The following is a 20,513-nucleotide window of genomic DNA, read 5'->3' as shown; positions in this document are numbered from 1 at the left end:
CGCTTTTAACGTTAATTAATCCGACGCTTTAAAAAAAACACACACACACACACACACACTTCACCGAAACGCGAACAAAACGATTAACGAAATTCGACCATCGGAGACGCCATCGAAGCCACGGATTCCATTTTCACCCTCGAGAATCCTTCTGAGGCTACAAAACAATGAATTCACGATTTCATATAATGAGCCTTTTCAATTTTTGACTATTCTTAGCCGCTTCTTCTTCGAATTCTCGTCTTCGTTTTCTCTCTTATTTAATTCTCTCGCGGACGTCACTTTTACTCAATGATATCAGAGCTCTAAACGATGACGCGTTTTTATTCGTCAGCATTATTCGAGAGAAAAATACGATCCATCCACGATAGGAAAGTTCCCACGTGTCTCCATCGACACATTTGTCACTAGATTTGAATTCGTTGAGAATTTTGTGAATTATGGCCTCGTGCCGGGGTCGACGACTCTCGGCGTTGCCTTCTTTGAGAAAACACTTGAATTGCCTCTTCGATATCGAGCGTTCATAAATCGAAATCGTCGAATTGGTTCCACATTTATTGCTTTCGCTGCAAGAATAACGACGTCGAGATCCCGTTCAAGGAAAATCAGTTACGAATCAAGATTTTATCAATTATTTATAAAATAACGTCGATTTTTCATGAAATATTTAAAAAATTCATTTTTCCTTCGTCGCTTGACGTCTTCGCAGTAAATTGACGCGTCAGCAAAAAATTCCTTCGAAAGATATCGAGCGTTGCGTCGCCTGTCGCGCCATTGGGCGCCGGGAGCTAAGAAATTTGACGAAACGAGGGAAAATTATTTTGGCTTTTCTGGGAGTTTTCCATTTTTCACGTGAATTTCCATTCACGCAGGTAAGTGTTCATCGATTGAAAGCGTTTATCGTTTTATTGCTTCATGAAGCTTCAACCGTTACGATTTTCGAGCGAAAGCCGAAGGTCGGGCGACTCAAACTGTCACCCGTTCAGGTCACGATTTTACGATCGCTCATTAGCCCCCGGAACTTCGGGAATACCTGTCAGTCATCTCAACCCTTGAGCGAGCGATCCTGCGGCAGTTTGATGAACCACGCAGACTCGAACTTTGTCACAACTTCCCCCATCCCCTCCACTTAACGACTTTCTTTCCTCCTAACCTGCAGGCGACTCTTCCGGCATCGAGTTCTTGTAAAATGAATTCAGTCCTCGTCGACAAGTGGCCGAGTGAAATCGAAACCGAAGTGTCTCGAAAATCGTGTACTTTATTTCGACGATTAATTACCGAAGTTTTTCTGTCGTCCAATTGACTGGAGATTCCGTGAAAAAACCGACAAAAGTCAAGTGTTTTGTGAATCTTCGAGCCCAATTTAAGTTCGAACGAAAAAATTCCGATCGGAAATCCCGCGATAATCGACCGCCAAAAAACACTGATCGAACGGAGATTGAGATCGAACGGTTACGAAAGTTTGTGAATAAACATCGATTTTGTTTCGAGTGCTAGGAGAAAAAGTGACGAGCACATAATTTGGCGTGTGACGTTGGGCCCCCGGAGATACCGAATCGAAGTTCATCGATTACGAAAACTCCTTTCGGTTGCACGAGGTTCGAGAGCAAAGATAAAGCGAAGTGTCTCGTATCGATAATAAAAAGCGGTCACACCGTTCGTCAGGGGGGAGTTTGCGGTAAAAAAGTGCGCGGGAGTGAGAGGAAAGCGCGGGGAAGATAAACCGGGGTCCACGCGGGCGTTTCGTTCAAACTCTAACGCGACTCGGGCACAACAAGAGCGCGCTATCATGCGGCTGCTTCGCGGCTGCGACTAAAATCACACCGAGGAGGAAGCGCGATCGTTGAGAGGAGCGGACAAGTGTGCTTCGCGAGACCGGCAGAAGCGGCTGAGCGCGTCGTTGCCTAGGCGCTACTCGTCGGGAGCCTTTCGCCAAGTTTTCACACAAATTTCATCGATAAACTCAATTTTCTGGTCGATTTTACTCTCGGCATGAACTGTCATTCGTGTGATTTGTGAATTCCTCGGTCATCGATGAAACTCGAGATTTTTCGGGCCCCGAACTGTTCGATCGAAGGCAGCGAGGATTTTCACGTGCGCCGTTCGCCCCGTCAATACAAATTTACACAAAGAACTTTGACCGCGAGAACTATGCTGATATCGTGACGAAAAATTCACTTTTTTTTTCGTTTTTCGTTATTGTGACTTTTCGACGCTTTTGTTGCCGGGAACCTTCGGATCTGCGGCGAATCCTTCGGGGAAAATCGCCCGTGATCGGCCATAAATCTACCGTTTTATTTACCCGCTCGAACGCTTGTTCATTGAGAAAAAGATCTCCTTTCGATCGATCACCCATCGAGAAACCAGTCTGAGAAATGTCTAAACGGCAATGGATGGTTTTGCTCATGCTGTTCCTGACCTATCTTCTTCTCGGCGCATCAATCTTTTACCACATCGAGAGCCAGATCGAGATTGAAAACGTCGCTAAAGCGAGACAGGAGCGCATCGAGATCAACGGTAAGTCGAGCCAACAGTTATTTTTCTTTCACCGCAGTTCCCAATCGCGTTGATCGTTCGATTCGAAACTTTGACATATTGGAAGGCGAGTTCGAATTTCGCGGACCAAAGAACTTGAATGAGTGCGATGAAATTTTCAAAAAATTGAGTCTGGTTTCCGAATGTTTTTCTTTCTTCGTATCGCCTGTCAATTCCTCGAACGGGGCGCGGCGAGTGGTCAGGACCTGCGGCGCTAGTGGCCACGGTGTTCCGAGAAACTGCCGCGTTTTCGTCGTATTTCTTTGGTTTTCTGATTTTTTTCAAGCCCCGAGTATTTACATGGAATGCAATCGCGTGGAATTCTCGTTTCGAAGTCGATAAAAATGGGAAATGAAATGAAAAACGTTTGTCGATTTCCCAAGTATTTCATCCTCGTTTATTGTTGTTTTCAATCGAGGTTTTTTGTCTCTGTTCAACGGAACGTCACTCACACGCGCTGTCATTAGGAGCTGCGGGATTATTTCGTTGTTTATTCATGATCGAACTCATTGATCGAAGATTTAAGTTCGCGGCCACGATCGTCGCTGCATGTCGCAATTGAGGTATTAGTAATCCGAGCGAACGACCCTCGCGACGTACGTTTTTCTATTTTTTTTCTTCGTACACAATTTACCCACGTGACGCATACCATTTAAGTGCGCGTACGCGTGCTCGCTGCTACGTGCTCGCGCTAGCTGTCTTTTTAGAGGAAAAACAAAAGTTAAAAACGACTCGAGCTCACCGGCGATTCTTCTGCTTTGACAGGGAGATCCAGCGACGGTCGATCGCTCATTTTCACGCTCGGAAATCCTCAATCTGCTCCTTAGCATCGTTCGAAACCTGTCAAATAATGCTCAAAAGCATATTTTCCGTGTCGACTGGTGTGTCAGTAAATTGTCCGGTATCGAAATTTGGACGAAAAAATTTCCGAAAATTGACATTTTTTCATTAATTTATTGTTTTTTGGGTTTCCAATGCCGAAATTCCTTTTTTCGTCACATTCGTGATCGGAGCGTTAAAATTTTCATCGGGTTTTTGTGCCCGCGTTTCTCGTCGTTGACGTTTTGGCTCCGGGGACGTGAATTTTTTGTTTTTTCGTTCAGTTGAAGTCCAAAGAGCGAATGACAGTTGGAGGGAAATGTGGAATACGAAACGGTCTTTAGAGAGGGCTCGAATAGTCGGGAACAAATTTTGTATGCAAAGCCGTGCCCTCCGCGTGGCATTGTTGCGTCTGTTGGTCGATTGGAAGGCTACGAAACTCGCGGATCGTAGCTTTGTGCCGTGCCGAGATGAAGAGAGAGCGAGAAGCAATGTCACCGGCAATGGGACTCGCAAACTGCGCTCGCCCTTGACTCGCGGTGTCCACGGCTCGCGGTGCGCTTCGTAATTGCATTGATAAAAGTTCCCCCGGGCCGGGGAGCGCACCGGAAGACGAAGAGTGCTCGATTTTAGGCCGAATTTCGAATTTCCCGGTGGGAAAACCGCGCTCGAAAGCGAGTTGATTTTCCCCGATTTTCTTTAACGAAAAATGGTGAAAATTCCGACGGGGATTCGCTGAATCGCTCGAACTCTCAATTCTCCGAGAAACAGAGATAAAATTTAAAAAACCCGTTAATTGAGGGCAGTCTATAAAAAAGTGCGAACGATTCGGCGGCTCGTTGACTCAGTTTGACAGTTCGCGGGCGCGCGCTAGCGCGCGGGGACGAAATTCGTCCAATCAGTTTTTTTACGATCCCAGGAAAGTGGCAGAGTCTCCTGAACTTTGCGGCGCTTCCGCGACCGCGTGATTCACTCGGCTGTCGAGCGACGCAAGGAAATTCCTCGCTTTTGTCGTACACGCGCGTGAGGCTCTCGCCGGTGAATGAGACCCGTCAATGGAGACCGCGAGAGCAACGCTTATTCCCTTGGATAATCCGTTTCGAGATTCGCTCGAGGCCTCCGCACGCCCAACCGCCAAGGGGAAGAGAAAAAGGCGGGAAAGACGCGCCAAGCGCGACGCGCGCGCAACCCCGTTTCCTCGGCGGGGACAAAACGCTCTCGGGCGACTCGCCTCGAGATACTTTCACGTACACGCGCACTCACGCGCAACCGAAAGGGCAAATATCAGCTGATAAGATAATTGAAAGCAATTGGTTCGAAGATAGCCCCGTTTAGAGAGCTCTCCGGGTCTATCGCAAAGTCTATTATTGCCTTTTATAACCCGTTATCCCCGCTGGATATTCATCAGAGAATCCGCCTAATTTGACCCTGGCTCGCGGAGCTTTCGAGAACTGGCGGGAAGACAACTGCGCGCTCCGAGGCCCCCCTGGCGGGCCTCCGCTCTGTTTATAAACATTGTCAATACACCGTTTCTTTATCTCGAGACCCACAGCGCAGTGATTTCGTCCTCGGAACACTGTTTTTCTCGGTATTGACGAGCGGCAGTGGATTTCGTGGAATCGTGGTCGATTTTCTTGCAGGGTGTCTAATTTTGACCAGAACAGAAATTTCATGACTTTTAAGGCTCTTTAAGTCAAGGAACAGGAATTTTTCATGACTTTTCTTATGGTTCTGATACTTTTTATTCATCTTTTAATTATAAAAAAATTCAATAAAAATAACATAGAAATGATATTTTATTTTGAAATAAAGAATCTTTTTTTTCTTACAAACTATTCATTCGATATTCGTTTTTATATCGATGATGAGTATTGACGAACCAGACGTTGTCGCCACCCCGCGAATTTTGAAATCATGTTGAAGAAAACCAAAAAATCGACAATGACAATGAGCGTTGCAGAGATCTTAAAAAATCAGGTTGTTTGGTAATTTTTCATGACATTTTATGATTTTTTCAGGTCCGAGTGTAATTTCATGACATTTAAGAATTTTCATGACTTTTCAGGTCGTTAGACACCCTGTCTTGTCTCCCGAGCCCAATTTTTTTCCACATTTTTTCTTGAGAAATCTTCAATTTTACTCTACGTGCTTTTGTGCCAGCGAAACCGAGATTCGGCTTCGGGGAAGTTGCCGATTTTCCCGGGAGTGGGAAACGAGTTGACGAATGCTGGCGCGAGCGGCGATTTCGCAAGTGCTCTGCGGCCGGGAACGACCGCAGAGTTTCCTCGGCCCGAGCTCACTTTTTTCTGCTTAAGATTGATTGATTGGTTAGTTTATTAAGCCGCGGAAAATAATCCATAGGGCTAAGTAGTAGAAAAAAATAGTGGTGCCACATTATTGGCCGTAGATGTTTCGAGCGAAAAATACAAAATGAAGGCGATATAAAATAAAAATAAACTTAAAATGGAATGAAAAAAACAAAATAATCTGAACGAAATAAGATAACATAAAATGAACAAAAAATGGACTTAGACTAAACTTAAACTAAACTTAAACTAGAACTTAAACAATAACACTTAAAATAAACTTAAAATAAAAATAGTATAATACAAGTAAGTAGCAGCAGTGCAAAAAGTGGTAAGGATATAAATGAAACAGTGTGATGAAAAGAGTCCCTTTGGAACGGAGAATCGATCGCAAACGAAAAAAATGGGGAAAACTGAAGTTTATCCTGTGTCGTTTTGACTTTTGGTTTCAGCTCTGCTCGACGGCTGCTACGACGGACCGGAAAAGCCCTCGAAACAGCACGAGATCCTCCAGAGGTTGAGCGACTATTGCGGCAAATCGGTTTACAGTTACGCAGCGAACGAGAGCGACCCCTTAAAATGGGACTTTTACAACAGTTTCTACTTCGCCTACACGGTCGTCAGCACAATCGGCAAGTTTTCATTCCCATTCCCCTATTTTTCGTCGCCATTCAACGCCCAACACTATCGCTTTCTTTTCCACTTTTCACGCACACACGTACGCACTCGTTGAGATTAGATTATGCTCTCGAGCGATCCCCGAGAAGCCACGAGAACCTGGAGAAATTTCGTTTCGATCGAGCCCGGTTTCACAAATTCTTACGAAGATATTCCCACGAAATTTCTCCTTAATTGGCTTCTTATCTTCGAATCGACTTTTAAAAACGCGCCAAACTTTTCGACCACTGCGATAATTGTTTTTCTGACTGATTTATCGAGACGACTGTCAATTTTGACTTTCCCACCATTTCCAAATCCGATTTTTTATAAAAATCGTCTAATTGCCGAGCAATTAGATCACTCACGAATCATTACCCAAATATTTTATCGTAGAAACTAAATTCTCGTTCATTTGCATTGTCGACACTCGATTTTGCTCGGCTCTCAATTCATTTTGGCAGGCAATACCGAAAAATTCGATTTTTAAATGAACCGGAAGCCTCGATCGATCCAAAACACAGGTTGCATTAAAAATTCTCGATGGTTTTCCATTTATTTCGATTCTCGTCGTGATTTTCGTCAGGAAATACGAAATCATTAAACCCCAAGCTCAAAGTTTCTCGCTCACGTACTCGAAGAATCTTATTTTCGAAAGCGCTGTCAAAATCTCGCTAAATCACCGATCTTCCGTAACATTCAATTTTTCAAAGTCGTCCTCGCTCGATAATTGTCAAAAGAATGAAAAAATTCCATCGGGGATTCGATAAATGGTTCGAATCGTATTTTTATTGTCCGCTCTTCGCGAACCTTCGAAAATGTGAAAAAGTGAGAAAAACCCGAGTCAACTGCACTCTCGAATATCGAATCCGGACAATGATCGTTTGCACGATTCTAATTTAAAAATGGTGTTTCAGGTTACGGAAATTTGGCGCCGACGACGATGCTGAGCCGGATCCTGATGATATTTTACGGCGTGGTGGGTATCCCGATGAACGGAATCCTGCTGGCTCAATTGGGCGAGTTCTTCGGCCTGGTGTTCGTGCGGGCCCACAAGAAGTACAAGTCGTACAAGCAGCACAGCAGTCAGAACGAGTATTCGAGTAAGCGAACGCCGTTGGAGAAGAGGAAAGCGGGGCTCGCGATGCAAATTTTGATGTACCTGATCCCCGGCTTCGTGATGTTCATTTTCTTCCCGGCCTTTGTGTTTTCCCACTTTGAGAAATGGACCTACGAAGAGGCGGTTTACTACGCGTTCGTGACCTTGACGACCATCGGATTCGGCGATTTCGTAGCAGGTACGAATGCCCTCGCTTCGATATCGAACTGCGAAAGCAAAGTCACGTGAGAAGCACTCGATTCGGTCTAAACGGCGCCGAAAAGATTCTTTAAAGATAAAAAAAAATCTCATTTTTATGCATCTCTGTGAATACGAGACGAAAGAATAAACGTCGCTCGGCGTACAAGGCTGATGATGATGCTTTGGCAACTGACAACATGTAATTATTTGTACGATTCGATCCAGATATCGAATCGCGATTGATCTCTCACAAAATAACCTTGTTTATGCGTCCAAGATAAAAGCTTTCTTCGTATACTAACTTAATCATATCGATTGTGCACGCTCCCCAATGTATTCCAGTGGAAAATCTTTCGAGGTAAGTCAAAGAGACTCCACGTGTTACGAAAAAAAAAAAAAAAAAAAAACGAAGATGATGAATCAATGAAAACATTTATTGAACTATCACCTGGTAGTAATCGTGCAGAATATCGAGGATCGAACTCCTTTTTAGGCTTGTGATCAATCAATCTGCAAACTAATTAATATTTGAATGAAATAAAAGCGAGAATGAAAGGTGAAGAGCAATGCTTTTTGCAGACGAAATTGAGCAAAGTTGTTGTTAAGAAATATTATGAGAATAATTGTCGGAAGATGAAAGAATTTTAGTCTAAATGTGTATGAATGTTTTAGGTCAGGACAACACGAAAGGAAGCGGAGTTCTCTTCATACTTTACAAGAGTTTTCTCATCGCCTGGATCTCTTTTGGCCTCGGTTACATAGTGATGATAATGACATTCATTGCAACGGGTATGCGTAGCAAAAAAATCGTTAGACTCGAGCACAAGCTCGCCATGAACTTGAAGCACACGCAGAGCAAAATATGGAACGAGTTCAACAAGGAGGTCGGTTACTTGAGACGAGTATTTAACGAGCTTCAGCTCTCCAAGGTCAAGGTTAGTGAGCTAAAGTTTCGAGAATATCATAAACTCGATAATGCTCGTGGAATGTTTCATGATTTTTTTTCTATTTTTACGTTTTTTCAGCCCATTTATGTCGACGAGTATGATTACGAGGCTCCTGCGCCGAAATTTCAACGCAGCAACAGTTTCCCCGATCTTCGTGATCTCGCTTACGGAGGCTTGTCGATTCCAACGCCTCCGCATCCCAGACGACGAGCGAACAGTGAAGTCGTTCCTGTGGTAATTACTTTTTTTCGATACTTTCATCAGCACTGTCGTTCTTCTGTTTCTTGTCAATGGGAATTATAATTTTTGACAAAAAATTGCAGGAGACTTCGGTCGCGAGAGTCGTATCGGAGACGGATCTCCAGCGAATCGACAAAAACGCGACGTTCGCGACCCACGCGATGGTCCAGCCAGCGGAGTTGCTGGCTCGCTTGGTCAACATTCTCGGTTACATACCGCCGCCTCCGGACGACGGGAATGACGAGGGTGAGCAAAGTCCGGAAGGAGATTCGGGGGGCGTGGGAGTGCAAGGATTCAGCGAGAAGGAAATCCTGTCGAGTGAGAAAGGCTGGAACAATTCCAAGTGGAAACTGGGCGGTGACAGTTCGGGTTTGACGACGAGGACACCTCGGTCTCGAGCGGCGAGTGAAGTGCGTTTGGATCCGAAGTTCGACCCGAGCATCGGGCAAGAGAAGGTCGAATGGACGTGGTCGGGTCCCTCGGCTTCGCGGAAAATCCAGGAGATAATAAAAGCGAGAAGGAACGGAGCGAAGGTGGCGGCTTCCGGCGCCGTGGGGTCGGGCGGAAAGGAATCCAAGTCGAAATTCCCCAACTTGGCTTTGCCCCTTTCCGTTCCGAAAACACTTTTGCCACGTTGGATAAAGCAGCTGTCAAACAAAAAAGAGAACAGCGAGGCAAGGTCGAGAAACTCCGTTTCCGGGCTCGATCTCGAGGCCTGCGATAACGAAACGTACTTGACTCAACCTCCTGGAAGTCTCAATATGGGTTCCGGCTCAGCAGGCTTCTCCACAGACTACGATCCCTCCGGGTCCTCTTCCAGACCCTATTTCACTCACACCGGCGCTGCCAATCTCGCCAGCTCTCTCGAAGGCAGCAATTTACTCGAAGAAACTTCCCTCGCCGACTTCCTCAGAGCTCTGACCGCTCTTCACACCAGAGTCGCTGGCGCGGTTCCCGAAGAATACGTGAAAAAACCACAGCGGAAAATGGGCACGGCTTCACTCACGCCTCCCAAATTACCCAGCCTCCTTTCACTCTTCTCGCCGCTCCCTGGCTCCCCGGCCTTCGCCAGTCAGAGCAGTCCGAATACCCTCGCCTCTTCGAACAATCCCGATGGCCGACGATTCTCTCTTCGCCTCGCTGAAAACTCGGGCAACTCCACTCCCGCACACAACAGACGATCCAGCTTCGCTCACCCTGCTGTCAAACCTCGGAGACGATTCTCTCTCAGACCCGTCGTCACTCCTTTGGGCAGTTCCCCTCTCCATGGGTCTCCATATCTTTCGGTGAGTGCAACAAATTCGAATTACATTTTGACTTGGGAGTCGAATCCGGTCAATAAAATGTGCAAAAGTTGGATCCGAGTCGATTTGGAATGCAAAATCGCAGTGAAATTTCAATGAAACTGAGTGATTGATGACTCAAGAATTTATCGTCTAATCAAATGTGTTTACAGGGAATTAATCCAAAGGATCGTTCCGGGCCGCAAACTCCCCCGCCAGTTTACAATTCCGAGGGTTTCTTGGTCGAGTGTCCAAAAGATTTGCTCGTCGAGAAAGAGGGTGCGCCGGGTGTGTCCTCGCCGATAACGTCGTCCATAGGAGTGCGCAGATTCTCGCTGCGTCCGGCAGAAACGACACCCCAAGGGCCTCAAGGACCATCGGCCTTGACGAAAGGATTGCCGCGTTGGAGAGCAGGAATGTTGCAGCGTCAGATAAATCAGATTCATTTGCAGAGCCGAGTGAGAGCTTTCAGTTTGAGTGACGTCAACACCGAGGGTTCGAGGGGCGAGAAAAGTCCAACTCCGCCTCCGATCAGTCCGTTGGTCGACGGGGTTCGAATTCTCGGTGGCACCAAAGATCAGTCCTCAAAGTCGAGTCAAAAGACTGTCACGATAGTTTCGCCGAGATCCGAAGAAATGCTGGCTCCAAAGAGCGACGGATCGATGCTAAATTCCTCGGATTCCGATTCGCCGAGCTCCGAAACGCATTCCGATGAGAAAAGAACCTCCAGAAGCGGTGCTCCGATCCTCGGCGCGATTTCAGCCAACAACGATCCTTTCGCATTTTTCGACGACGACGCGAGTCCCGCCGTGGCCACGAATGCTTTCGTTTTCAAATCGAAACCCGGTACTTCCGGTGCTCCCGACGATTTGAATTCTCGGACGATCTACCAGGCTCTACAGAGCGTCAAAAGCATTGAAACCGGACCGAGAAGTTCCGATGATTCGTGTGCAACAGACAAAACAATTGGCTCTGGCGGATTTGAAACTCCGAGCAAAAAACAATCGATATCTTCCTGCTCGACTGCGACGACGGACACGAAGAGCACCAGCCGCAGAGCCTCCCCAATTTCCATCGGAGCCTGGACCGAATCGAGACGAAACGACGACAGAAAAAATTCAAACGTTTCGCAACCCGGCGGCTTCGAATCCGTCGCCAGCTCCAGTCGCAAAAGCTCCACCAATAAAAATGCCAACGACAAGCCACGAGTCTCCATCGATTCGTACAAACCTCTCATGGAAGTCAAAATCGAAAAGCCCAGTGAAGATCCTTTCGAACGGTACCGAGCCACCATGAAATTGGCATCCGTCGATAACGAGTCTCTGATCGAAGTCAAAACTCATTCCACCGATTCTGATGAGGGGAAAAACGAGTATAGGAAGTCCAGAGACGACAGACACGAGTCAGACATTTGAGGATGCATGAAAATACGCGTTTCAAACGATTTTCCAGTCTTCGGACTACCGGACAGCCGCGGGCATTTTGTTTTTTCATTTATCAGCGCTTTTTATTCGAAATATTGGAGCGAAGCTATAAAAATTTGAAAACAATTAATCAAATCTATTTCGGAGCTTGCGAGAACTGCGAGAGGCACACGAACAATTGAGCAAATTTTTATAGCTTTTACAAAAGCTCCAAAGAATGAAACTGCTGGCAATGTTTACTCAAGAAGAAAATTTCGTTGTTTTCGAATTATCGAAACTAAATGTTCATCGTTTTTGACGATTTGTGATAAAAGGAAAATAGCATTAATGCGATCAATCGCGTGAGAGCCTGTGATATAGTAAAAATGTACAATTAGCATGTAACTGCACGACAATCAACAGTATTTAAGGGGTGGACGACGAAAGGGTAATAAATTCAGTTTAGGATTTGAAATTTTCATGTTTACTGGTTGTACATGAAAATTCAGCTCTCAATTACTTCGTGAAAATTCCAGTCTGATAACGGTGATGAAATTTTAGTGAAGATACAAAAAATGAGTAAGAGAATAATCAAAGTAACTTAAGATATTAAACGAGTCAAAATAATCGGCAGAAAAATATTGAATCGTTCAATTGCGTCAATGGTTGAAGGATGTTTACAGATTTTTTGATTGTACACATCGAAAATTAAATTTTCTGTAAATACTCGTTGAGCCCATTAAAATATTTGTAACTTGATCGTTGATAAGTAACGGCGGTCCATCTTCGGATAATGTTTCGAAGAAAGAGAGCCGGCGAATATTTGTCATTGTAAATACACGTTTACTCATAGTATTTTTATCTTAACGCCAGAAAATAAAATGCGTGATCGCGACTATGTCTCGCGTATACTTTCAAGTGGAATTCGTAATTTTTTCATAAATTACAAATTGTGTTATTTAATATTTACATGCTTAAGAGTTTTGTGTTGCAATTTTCAAAAGTTTGGAAAACTGACTTGATAGATTGTAAAATAGTGTAATGAAAAAATTCGAAAACGATTTTTATTCAGTTTCATTATGCGATTGTTTCTTCGACCTCGAACTTTCATTGATTTTATATAATATAAATCATAAGTATTTGTTTATCTGAGCATCAAAATTATTCGAATGATCAATTTTTGTAGCAAGATAATTCTGACCATTTGCACAGCCCGAGTTTCCACTGGGCACTCAAAAAAATACATTCCCCTGCACTCAAAGTCAAATAAATCGATGGAAGACAACACTTTAGCTAGCAACGTTTTTTTTATTGAAAAAAGTTGGTGCAATAAATAAAGAACTGTATGACAGTAAACCTGTTCTGTTTTCATTGGCTAAACGACGTTTTCCCCATAAAATCTCATCGAAGGAGCGTTTTTCTTGTTATCCGAAAGGAAGGACGAGTTCGGGGGGGAAAAATCAACTATTGTATTCGCGGGCGTGACGACCGATGCAGTCTTTATCTTAGAAATGTTCAGTTTAGTAAAAAAAAATGTGGAAAAATGCGAAAAAGGGTGAATTTTTCTAAGAGAACGTTGCTAGAGCTTTCCGGATTTCCTCGACGAGGTTCGCCCGCGAGATAGCTCGTTCAGCCCGGCTTTTCACTTCTCGAAGAGTAACTTCGCCCCTGGCGAGTTCACCTTCGCCAATGATAATCGCGAACGGAATTCCACTGTCTTCGCAAAATTGCAACTGCGCCAAAAGCTTCGGGCTCTTTTTGTACGACTGTTCAGCTTTTATTCCCGCTTCCCACAGATCCGTCAAGAGCTTCATGCGCTCTTCGTGCAAATTCTTCTGCGCCGTTGCCACGTAAACTTCCACTTCCGTCGTGCGCGTCTTTTCCCCCTTGTTCGCTATCCTCGATTCCAATACGCTGAATATTCTCTCGACTCCGAGAGAAACACCGACGCACGGTACCGTCTTCTTTTTCGAGTCAAACATCCCCACGAGATTGTCGTAACGCCCTCCGCCGGCGACGCTGCCGACTTCACAGTTTTCAGCTGAAAATTTTTCAACTTTATGATTATTCGGAATAACAGAAATTTCAAATGTCCAAGTGCCTGTGACTTTTGGGATATTTACACGTTAGCACAGCTTCGTAAATGAGGCCCGTATAATAATCGAGTCCGCGAGCGAGGCTGAGGTCGAACAGAACCTTGTCCGAGATTCTGTAAATGTCGCAATACTTGAGGAGAAGTTCCATCGCTTCGAGGCCTTGTTTCGCAGCCGTTTGTTTCATCAGAGTTTCGTCTTTTCTCAATTCTTCGATGAGACGAGCGTCGCCGCGCTTCGAAACGAATTCTCCAATTTTATCCGCGATCGCGCCCTCCAATTGTTTCTCTTCGACTATCTCCTTGCGCACTTCCTCCCAAGGACTTTTGTCCAGTTTGTCGACCGAGGAACAAACGCTTCGGAATTTGTCCTGCGGCACTCCACAAGCCGCGAAGATTCCGTCCAGCAAACTGCGATGGTTCAATTTAATAACGAAACTCCCGAGGTTCAAGCTCGAAAGAGCCTCCGCAACGACTCTCACGCACTCGGCGTCGGGTATCATCGGATCGTACTGACCTGCGATGTCGAAATCCTGAAAAAAAGAGGAAACGCTTCAAGTGAAAAAAAAAATCGACTTTCGATACTTTTTTCACAGAAATTTTTAACGATTAATCGAAAAATATTCTTAAATGTACTCACGCATTGATAGAATTCGCGATAACGACCTTTAGTCATTGAAGGATTGTCCCTTCTGTAGACTTTTGCGATGTGATATCGCTTAATATTTGTTATTTTTCCCATTGCCAAGTATCTCGCGAAAGGTACAGTGAGGTCGTATCGCAGGGCGAGAATTTCCCCACCCTGATCTTTTAGATCGTATATGAGCTTGGCATCTTCTCCATATTTCCCCGTCAGGACTTCCTGTGGATAAGAAAAATGAATAATTAACGTGATCTCATAATTGGAGGAGAGCTTGAGATAGAAAATTTTGTAACGAATCGTAATGATAAAAATAAAAAAATATTAATCTCAATTAGAGCGCCGTAAATATTGTATAATTTTATTGGATTTTAATTTTTTTTACGGTTCGTAAAATAATGTTAATCGTTCGGTGTAGAAAAATGTGATATTTTTCAATAACTCCGAATGGATATGGGATAATTTATTTGTTCGGTTTGTTGACGTTTCACGCGCGCGTTTGTGCTCGGTCGTGTTTGGACTCTGGCCGGAGGATTCGTTTCGTAGGGCAGTAGCGATAGCGGAGTGGGGATAGCGGCTCACCGCGCGCGAGGAGGGGGGAGACTCGGGCCGAGTGCGGGACAGGAGAGAGCGCAACGCGTTTCGCTTCACCGCTTCACTCTGTTCATTCGCCGCTCGGCGGGCGTCGGGTGCGGGCTGGCTTGGAGCGTGCGCATTGTAGATTCCAGTGCATTGAGAAAACGGGGCACAAAATACGACGGGCGGAACTCTACTTTATCCTGAATGACTAAAATAATCTTTCTCTACGATTAAAATTTTTTTCAATCGATCGATAAACAAATGAAATAGAAACCAATAAAAATTGGTAGCGCTCATAATTTTATCAGTTGTAACTTTAACGGTCACTTCATAATTTCAACAGTAATTTCGCTCCCACTCAAGTAACTGATCGATTATCCAAATTATGAAATAAAAGAACCGTAAGGTCGAGCGAAAAGGCGCGAAAACACAACGAAACGAAAATTGGAGTTAAAATTTAATGAAAAAGATCGATTCGTTAATGATGAATGTGCAATTTTTTTCCTTCAATTTCTGAGATTCCCTTTTTCGGACGCAACTATAAATAAGCCGACAGGGAAGTTCTAGTACTCGACGTTATTATCGTCAAAAAATTAACGCATGAATGAATATTCCCACAATTTTGGCAATTCGTGAAAAATAATATCGAGGCAAGGGCCAGTAACGGAAACAGTTTAGTGACGCTTGTAACACAGCTTCGAGAGTCGTGTGTATGCTCGCCCGCGCGCGCGTTCGCGAGCGAGCTAAGATGCAAGCATACCCCGAGCAACGCAACGCGAAGCAAAGCACCTAACGCACGGTCCTAAAGCCATGGGGTTGTCGGCAAGCGAAGACGGACAGTCAGTAAATCTACTCCATGGTGGATAGTTTGACACAGTTCCGAGCTCGGTACAGTTTCTGTATCACTTTGAAGTCGCGCAGGCAAGATTCCATGCAGATAAGTCGGAGTTGCAAACGCTGCACGCTGAGCAACGCACGCGACGCGTATAACCGCAGCTATGTACAGCATTACGAATAGTTTTTACTAGTCAAATGCTAACGATAGGACGCGAGCAACCGACCACGCGTGCACACACGCGGGCGCACTCGATTCTCCACGAAACGGTGGTGCAGGTTGTCGCTACAATTGTTTCTGTTGCTCGACATTGGCGCGACTAGTTGCGCCAAAACGGTTTTCTGAGAAAACAAACGTAGGGAGGAGTCGGCAAAGGAGAGCCCTCCTCGAAAATGTGGACGTTTTTTTCGTTAACGTTAATTTTCATATTCAATCGGTCGTACAATTAAATAACGAATTTTTTCTCTTGCGTCGGTATAAAGTTACATTTTTGGTGAATAAAAAGCCAAGTTCGTTCTCGAATACCAGCGAAAATATAAATTTGTGATTCGATCACGATTTTTTACGATGCGGTGAAGTGACGAGATGTTAAAGGCGAAGTGACATGTTCAAAACGTGGGAGCACGAAGAAATGTGGAAAGAAAGCAGAATAGGAGGATCGAGGAGAAAAATCGAGAGAATCGAGGTGGAGGACGGAGAGCGCGAGGATCGTGGAGAAAAAAGGTAGGAAGAAGATCGAGGACCGTTCCTGACGTGACACGTGAGTAATTATGTCAACGATTTTTCTCACAAATATGAATGCGCGAAATTCGATAAATGGTTTTGAGGTTACAAATGTATTCTGGCTATTCAAATGATCAAAATACATGAACGTCTGGATGACGTTTTGATATTTTATGGAAATATTTTTTTGAAAAAATGATTAACCGTCTTACGATTTGAAAAGAAAAAAGTCAATGCAGCCATTATGATCGGGGGTCAACTTGGGCGATAAATTTTTCCTCGTATAGGTCCACCGCGTACTGTACAGAGCTGCCAAATAATTTTAATAGATGTTGTCACACCATAAATATGGGGAGTGAGATTTGATTTGTTTGGTATAAATGAATTTTGGTAAAAGTGTAAATTTCTAGCAGAGAACCTCTGTCGTCGAATCATTTTTATCGACGAAAACGACGGTGACGACATCTGTGTGTAACATTTGGAACTTGATCCTGATGTTAGGTTAAGTTTTGGAGTTTTACGATTTTTTGGACAATCTTCACCCTACCGATATCAAATCTATGACACTAAAAATACCGATTTGAAATCGGTTGGAGCTGTCTTGAAATAAAAGGGAAATATTCTTACTTTGAGTTCAAAAATGGGTGTGTCGATGGTCTCAGCTCCGTGCCGTTTGAAAACAGAAACGATTTTGTCGAGGACGCCGAGACGTAGTGCCATTTGTTCAGGGTTGTAGTCCCTCGTACCTTTTGGTGTTTTGAGAGTGAATTTCTGTGGTCCAGCATCGTTCTCTCCAAGTTGCGCCTTGAGTTCAAGTAATTTGGCAACTTCTTCAGAAATCTGTCGATCGATATGTGAACAAAAACAAGAAATTTGCTCAATGCCAATTCATATGTCTTACACACTTTCCAAAAATAAGTCAAATCTTTTCTCTTTAACTCTGTTGATACTTCGCCTACCTGTGGACTGGGGATACTTGACGTGCTGACTTTTTTACAGCTGCCAATAATGCTGACATTGAATCGTGCCAACCGAAACATTGTTGTTGATAAGACTGGGCGAGAGACACAGTACCAGAATCAAAGAGAAAAGCTCCAACCCTCCTCAGCAAACGTTCATCCCAATAGAGAGTAACGATAGCTGAGACATATGATTTATTATTGCTAACTATTTGCCCAAGCACCGCCACCTTCATGATCTACTGTATCCATTTCCAGAATATGATTAATAGCAGGATTGGGAAACTGACTACCCAACAGCTCGTTTATAGGAATGCATTTATCCGATATGAATGGTAATTTAGCTGCGTGTCACTTAACTCATATTTTGACTTCCACAGATATTTTTTTTGTGAATTATTGCAGTTCGACGATTAAAAATTTGATTCTTTGTCTCAGTATTCAGAGATAATGTGAAAAAACTGTATTTTACTGTACTCGTGCAGTACTTGTGCAGCAAATATGTATTGAGGGTGGTCCGGTGTTCTCAGGATTAAACTTCAATTGATAAATCTACTCTCACCTTGTCGTCAAGGTTGAGAAGAGCGGGAGAACCCGAAGAATTAGTCAAAGTTTCTATACTCTTCGTTAACGAAGTTTTTTCATTAGAAATTGGAAATCTTGATCTCTCGTTCAGTGAGAAACTCTCTATGTGAGAGTACCATCTTTTAAGGTGTTGAAAATCTTGTGTCTTGCCATTGAGCTTGGAGGCACAAAAGTCAAAGAGCTCCTTGTCTTTTAAACTCGGTTGCCAACCACTCACGTAACTGACATTTGCCAACTCTGTATTTATTGTGGCCAATGATGTATTTATGTCTCGAGGCTGTCACAGGTCAAAGATTAAACTATTCAATATTTATGAACATTTCAATCAATAATCGAGAAACTAAAAAAATGTCAGAAATCCAAATTAATTATGAAATGAACGTTTGAAAAAGTAGGATTCGTAATATAATTGGTTTCAGTTCATTCTCACATGTACGATAACATAACCTCACAAAATGCAGCTCGTAAAAATGTCAATTTTGTAAGGGGAAACGGTTTCTCAAATTGACTGAAATTATTATTTTCGATTTCGTACTGATAATCGTGCGATAAAAAATTACAAGCGCGCGTATAACCTGCAAATATTTTTTCCATCTCGAATTTCCTTCTAACGCGACAAAAAATGCATTTCGTGAACGATTCGAGGAAAGTTCGATTACCACGCGTTGGTCGGCGGTTTAACTATTGTGAATAATTCATAAAAAAGTTTGTAAAACGTAGTGACCGAAATAATTGACAGATCGTGACGAAATTGGAGATTGCAAAATTTAGCACGTCGGGTTTCTAATAATTACACGTTGGAGATTGAATTTTACAGGTTTACCTGCCAGTGAGATCGATCATTGTACAAAAAGATAATAAGCCACTTGAGAGAAAGTTATTTCTTGGTATAACAGAACTGCATAAGAAAACGTCGCAGCAATGGAAATTGAACGATTTTTTATTGCCATATTGCGCCCGCGGAGCAACTATTCGTTTAACCTCAATTTAATAGAATTTATTCTTTCCATTGTTTGACTCACCTGAGAACTTTCAGCTTTCGCTGCTTTGAGTTTTCGCACGAGTTCACCTTGTTCCTTCACTAGCACGAGAAGCCTCTCTTTAGTTTCGTCAGCCATCGTTTTTTCCAACACCACGCGGTTTTTATTCGTAATAATATTTCCTCTTTCGTTTCCACGACGCGTTTCAATTCCATTCGTTTCCTTTCACATCAATCAGCCCATTACTTCTGACAGAAATTCAAAAGTGAATGAGCGTTAGGCATGTATTTTCGACGATTTCAAAGCGACCGGAGCAGTCGATGATTTTTCAAAAATTATCCTCCAATTCTGTAATTTAATATTTGAGTATCAAATGACAAACTTTCGTAATTTCGCACCCAAATCGAACCATATTTCATTAAAGGAAAAATCAAAACTAGCGAATCCTGTTCCAATGATAAAGCTTGAACGATTTCCCATGACGAAACATTTTCATTGTGAAATGAGGGTCTTGAATTCCGCAACTTTATAGAATTATTTAATCAGAAAAATTTCAAACTTTACACGTGAAGTAAATATTTTTTAAATTTTTCAACTTGAAAGCCGGCAACTTGAAAAAGTCGCCTTGGCAATCGAATATGTCGAATAAATACATTAACTCAAATAATTATTTGAATAAAAGCTTTGTTATCCAAGCGTTCCATACTTTTCGTGATGCGACGCTTACAGTTGAATTTCGTAACTAAAAACTCAATCAATGAATCACAAAAATTCAAAAGGCTTCAAATTACTTTTTGAGTGACTTTCGAAATAATGCCTCGACGTGGCTACGACCGCGCACCGCGCTCTTCCAAACTTGTCTCGAGTCTCGAGCAGACGAAACTTCGTGGGACACTGAACTACTGAGCGCGCCCGAATGTCGTTATTGTGGTTCGAGTTTCTGACGAAAGTGCTGACGTCTCGCGGTGCAATTGTACCATAACCTTGACTAAGAGAATGCATTCATCCAGCAGTGTCGTTATGCGAATGTGCAGGTAAAATTGAAAAATCTGAGTGTTTAGATATAATGAAATAAATTTCAAAATTTATTTATACGACCTCGAATTTGATAGGTAACTGGACTATTGTCCTTGTAGTTGTGATCTAAGAATGTTCCATTCTGTTTTCTCGATTATTTCGCACGCGATACTTTCAACTCTTTCAATAAATAAAACTCCAATGTGGTTATTAATTGTTAATTATTCATGATAAGAGAATGTGATTAAAAATACCAAGAACATTATCAGCGATTATCGACATTCGATCAAAAGTTTTTATGCCTCTATTAAAATCGTTATTTATCCAACACACTTTCGCAACATTGAAAAAGACGTTTAACCTCATTCGAGCGTCCCGTTGAGCGGTGCTTCCAAAAACGATGAAACCGCACTGTTTTTCTCGATCGCTGAAGCAGATTCGTCTTATTTTGAAGTTTATTTTTTCATTATCAAAACAAGTTCGCGCACCGAGTTATAATTTTAAATGAAAATGATCCATCGCGGGGTTATTGCGATATGCCAGAGATTCGAAATAAAACCGTGAATTGGTCGCTGTGCGATATCACGTGCGCGTTTCAAAATCGCTGATTATC

The 20,513-nt window shown here is 43.2% G+C and overlaps 2 protein-coding genes across 11 annotated transcripts; one reads left to right on the top strand and one right to left on the bottom strand.

Annotated features, from left to right (window-relative positions):
• Positions 1-715: 715 nt before the first annotated feature.
• Ork1 (open rectifier K[+] channel 1) lies at positions 716-12,846 on the top strand. 2 transcript variants are annotated; one of them, XM_043430041.1, is made up of 8 exons: positions 716-872; positions 1,160-2,517; positions 6,113-6,292; positions 7,235-7,615; positions 8,290-8,552; positions 8,643-8,798; positions 8,888-10,090; positions 10,261-12,846. In XM_043430041.1, exons 2-8 carry the CDS (start codon positions 2,376-2,378, stop codon positions 11,500-11,502), a joined length of 3,567 nt encoding a protein of 1,188 aa, XP_043285976.1. In that variant the 5' UTR covers positions 716-872; positions 1,160-2,375; the 3' UTR covers positions 11,503-12,846. The 2 variants fall into 2 exon arrangements, with proteins under 2 accessions (XP_043285976.1, XP_043285975.1); XM_043430040.1 differs by having other exon boundaries at positions 1,013-2,517.
• On the bottom strand, positions 12,779-19,818 carry HisRS (histidine--tRNA ligase). 9 transcript variants are annotated; one of them, XM_043430043.1, is made up of 7 exons: positions 19,675-19,818; positions 18,926-19,231; positions 17,881-18,180; positions 16,987-17,199; positions 14,223-14,444; positions 13,614-14,115; positions 12,779-13,531 (listed from the first exon to the last, which is right to left on the bottom strand). In XM_043430043.1, the coding sequence occupies exons 2-7, from the start codon at positions 19,019-19,021 to the stop codon at positions 13,056-13,058; spliced, it is 1,809 nt and encodes a 602-aa protein (XP_043285978.1). In that variant the 5' UTR covers positions 19,022-19,231; positions 19,675-19,818; the 3' UTR covers positions 12,779-13,055. The 9 variants fall into 9 exon arrangements, with proteins under 9 accessions (XP_043285978.1, XP_043285980.1, XP_043285977.1 ...); XM_043430045.1 differs by having other exon boundaries at positions 18,926-19,131; positions 19,675-19,802; XM_043430042.1 differs by having other exon boundaries at positions 19,590-19,764.
• Between the last annotated feature and the right edge of the window lie 695 nt (positions 19,819-20,513).

Source organism: Venturia canescens, chromosome 10 (assembly GCF_019457755.1).
Source record: "Venturia canescens isolate UGA chromosome 10, ASM1945775v1, whole genome shotgun sequence".
In the NCBI taxonomy this organism is placed as follows: Eukaryota; Metazoa; Arthropoda; class Insecta; order Hymenoptera; family Ichneumonidae; genus Venturia; species Venturia canescens.
This window is presented reverse-complemented; position numbering and strand designations above follow the sequence as displayed.

Excerpts from the sequence above, each read along its gene's own strand:
- Ork1 (XM_043430041.1), top strand. The coding sequence starts at position 2,376 with ATGTCTAAACGGCAATGGATGGTTTTGCTCATGCTGTTCCTGACCTAT. Across the intron at positions 2,518-6,112 it reads GGAGCGCATCGAGATCAACG|CTCTGCTCGACGGCTGCTAC; the intron begins GTAAGTCGAGCC and ends TTTTGGTTTCAG. Across the intron at positions 8,799-8,887 it reads ACAGTGAAGTCGTTCCTGTG|GAGACTTCGGTCGCGAGAGT; the intron begins GTAATTACTTTT and ends AAAAAATTGCAG.
- HisRS (XM_043430043.1), bottom strand. The coding sequence starts at position 19,021 with ATGGCTGACGAAACTAAAGAGAGGCTTCTCGTGCTAGTGAAGGAACAA. Across the intron at positions 14,445-16,986 it reads CACCCATTTTTGAACTCAAA|GAAGTCCTGACGGGGAAATA; the intron begins GTAAGAATATTT and ends TCTTATCCACAG. Across the intron at positions 14,116-14,222 it reads ATCGCGAATTCTATCAATGC|GATTTCGACATCGCAGGTCA; the intron begins GTGAGTACATTT and ends TCTTTTTTTCAG.